General features: G+C 37.1%; 1 protein-coding gene across 1 annotated transcript; it reads right to left on the bottom strand.

The window, feature by feature from the left end:
• Nucleotides 1-1,928: 1,928 nt before the first annotated feature.
• On the bottom strand, nucleotides 1,929-2,612 carry LOC130671945 (1-phosphatidylinositol phosphodiesterase-like). Its single transcript, XM_057476095.1, has one exon. It carries the CDS (start codon nucleotides 2,610-2,612, stop codon nucleotides 1,929-1,931), a length of 684 nt encoding a protein of 227 aa, XP_057332078.1.
• Between the last annotated feature and the right edge of the window lie 231 nt (nucleotides 2,613-2,843).

Raw genomic sequence — 2,843 nt, 5'->3', positions numbered from 1 at the left:
TACTTATCATAATAAGCACGAGTTACGACACATGTATGCAACCACCCTCGATGCTGAGTACGTTGCTTTAATATATTTTTAACGTCTAAATTGACGCGTATTAATTAAACGGGAACAAAGTAGCCCGCTATTTTCTTTTATTGATTTCTTTATTGTGCATCGATAACCGCGAATTATCTAATTTAGGTATTAAAATACCTACCCCGGACGTGACATTTCAACATTTTTTCATTTCTTTAAAAATTTCAAGGCTATAAAATTATTGGAAGAAATAGTCAAAACGTAACACTTAAGGTCATAAATAAAAGCTTATTAGCCAAGTCTTACGTCGTAAGACGGCTGAAAAGTTACTTTACACGTTTATAATATTCATTGATTAAATAGAAAAAAAGAGAGCTAGGTTTCTTGATTATCAAGACTATCAGCTATTTCTCGCGCAAGAGCTCATATTGGGAGATCGATAAGAAAAAAAAAGAGAACTAATACTTAATTAGGTTATATAGACGATGTCACTCTATGAAGCAGTCGCCGGTTCTCTAAAAATCATTGTAATAAAAAAATATATATAAAATAATGAAATCGTTAAAATCTCTCGGCTTGTCTCCGTGCTCACGGTTAGCTGACAAGCTGCTACCCAATATTTGACGAGGCTCATTCGTATCCAGTGATAAATAAATTATACGTGATACCTAGTGATAATTTTTACGATCCCTTTGTTTTATAAAAAAATACTACGTGTGATAATTAAGATACTGCTTCTATATCTCTTATCAGCCGCGTTACTCAACCCAGAGGCAGCCATGCCGGCGCCGAATTTTATGATAGCCCGAGTTATAATTTTTAAAGTCTTTTATAACTGCAAAACCCACCGGTCTGTAACTATAACTCTTAGTTTTCTAGTACAAAATCTAGTCCCTTCGTACCGCCGACCCAGTTACTTCTCCCATCGCACCAAATAACATTCTTACCTGATCTATGCATTCCCCTTTGTTGCCAAGCAATCCCTACTAGATAAAAATTCATACTTCTCCTCCCTTGTCGAATAAACTGTCCACATTCTCCTCTCTGCTACTAAGCAATCCCTACTCGAAAAATATTTCCGTTGTAAGATCCACTTACCTCCTTTATTTCAATAAGCTGCGCATCTAATCTATGCATTTCTCCTAGTTACCAAGCGCCCTTACTATAGGAGAGTTCTAGTCCCTCCTCCCCACTTCCTCTCTAATCACGGCGGCAGCCCACCTTCCGAAGCAAAAGACCTAGTAACCACTTTTCTCTGACGATTCTTCCACTCCAAGGAATCTAAGCATTGTTAAGAGGGGGGCCGGTCTACACTCACCGGTAGCCATTAAAACGCTTGGAGATTCCCCCGAAAAGATAAGACCTTCCATTTTGGTTTTTATCATTATCATTATGACTAGAGAAGCCTTAGAAATTCTAGGCCATGTACCCCCCACTACTATAGAGCACAGATGGAGAGACCTGCCTCCTCTCCTATCGTCTGTCGGCATGGGGTATGAGGTGAAAGGTGTGTGTGAGAGGAGAAAGGTGTTGGCGATGAGGTGTGTGCGTGGGGTATGGGAATCGGGCGTTTGGAGAAAGGTGTTGGGTGTGTGCGTGGGGGGTCAGGTGGGTTTGTTGATCTGTGTGATTTGGGTAGGTGATTATGTAGGATGATTTTTGATGATTTGGGATATGGGTTATTGATTATGATGATGATGATGTTGTGAGGTAATTGATGTAACGGTAGGTGATTGGAGTGGGGTGATTTTCCTATGGAGGCTGGGGTTTGTATTGAAGATAATGATGGGATGGGTTGTCAAATAAATGATTTACTGTTATATTATTTCTTATGTATTTAGATATTTGTGATCTTATTTTAAAAATATTTCTATTAATCTACTTTTTTTTTTCATTTACATATACTTTTATTCATAATTACTGATAACAATCTTGTCTAAAAGTTGAGGAAGTGGATGATCGGCCATAACTATATACAATGTATTCTTTGGATTACGAAAATATTTAGTCATTTTATAATTCATTCCTGGAGGATCTTCTTCCTGTAGAAAATATGCAGGTTCTTTTAAATATTTATTAGATATAGTATTAGGACCAATTTTGCCACCATGAGCCGATAAATAATTGATATAACATGACTTTGTGAAATAAGTGATAAACGTTTTATCTTGAAAAGAGACTATAGCTTTCCTTTTGTCATCACGATTGAACATTTTATCTTGAAAAGAGGTTATAGTTTTCCATTTGTCAACACGAGTAAAAGTAGGAGATATTTTCCATTGATTTTGCTGCTCGCAAGCCAAGCTCGCTACACATTTCTCAAAACCATTATTACCACGAGCCAACCAAATTTTTCCGCGATGTTTTCCAATAGTGTCAGTGACTGACCTAAATTGTACAAACAGATTACCAAGCGGCTTAATGTATTTGTTTTTTAGGATTTCACATTCTGTCATTGTGGTCGCTTCACTAACGTACTCATTTTGCATAAACATTATCACAAATTCGAGTGGATGTTCTCTTAAAAATTCTATCACTTGGTTCACGATATCACCAAACATCATACCCAAATATACGAAACCATGATGCATTGCAAAAACATGCTCAATGCTACGTACTCGAAGGTCAACTACTCGTACACCTGCTTTCAATTGTTCAGTTATGTTCAATTGTTGTGTTTGAGCCGCCAGTATGAAAGTTTTATATGTGGCAGAATTATGAGTACCAATCAATGCAATCGTGTTTATTTTTCGTGTCCCTGTCAACTTCGTAAGAAAGTAACTATGATCTCGGTAAGTCGTAGACCAGGTTGTAGACAAAGA

The sequence above is a fragment of the Microplitis mediator genome, chromosome 7, assembly GCF_029852145.1.
Source record: "Microplitis mediator isolate UGA2020A chromosome 7, iyMicMedi2.1, whole genome shotgun sequence".
NCBI classification, from domain to species: domain Eukaryota; kingdom Metazoa; phylum Arthropoda; class Insecta; order Hymenoptera; family Braconidae; genus Microplitis; species Microplitis mediator.
The sequence above is the reverse complement of the archived record's forward strand: the minus strand, read 5'-3'. Positions and strand labels throughout refer to the sequence as shown.

What these genes read in the sequence shown, in the direction of transcription:
- LOC130671945 (XM_057476095.1), bottom strand. Translation starts at nt 2,612, where the DNA reads ATGCATCATGGTTTCGTATATTTGGGTATGATGTTTGGTGATATCGTG.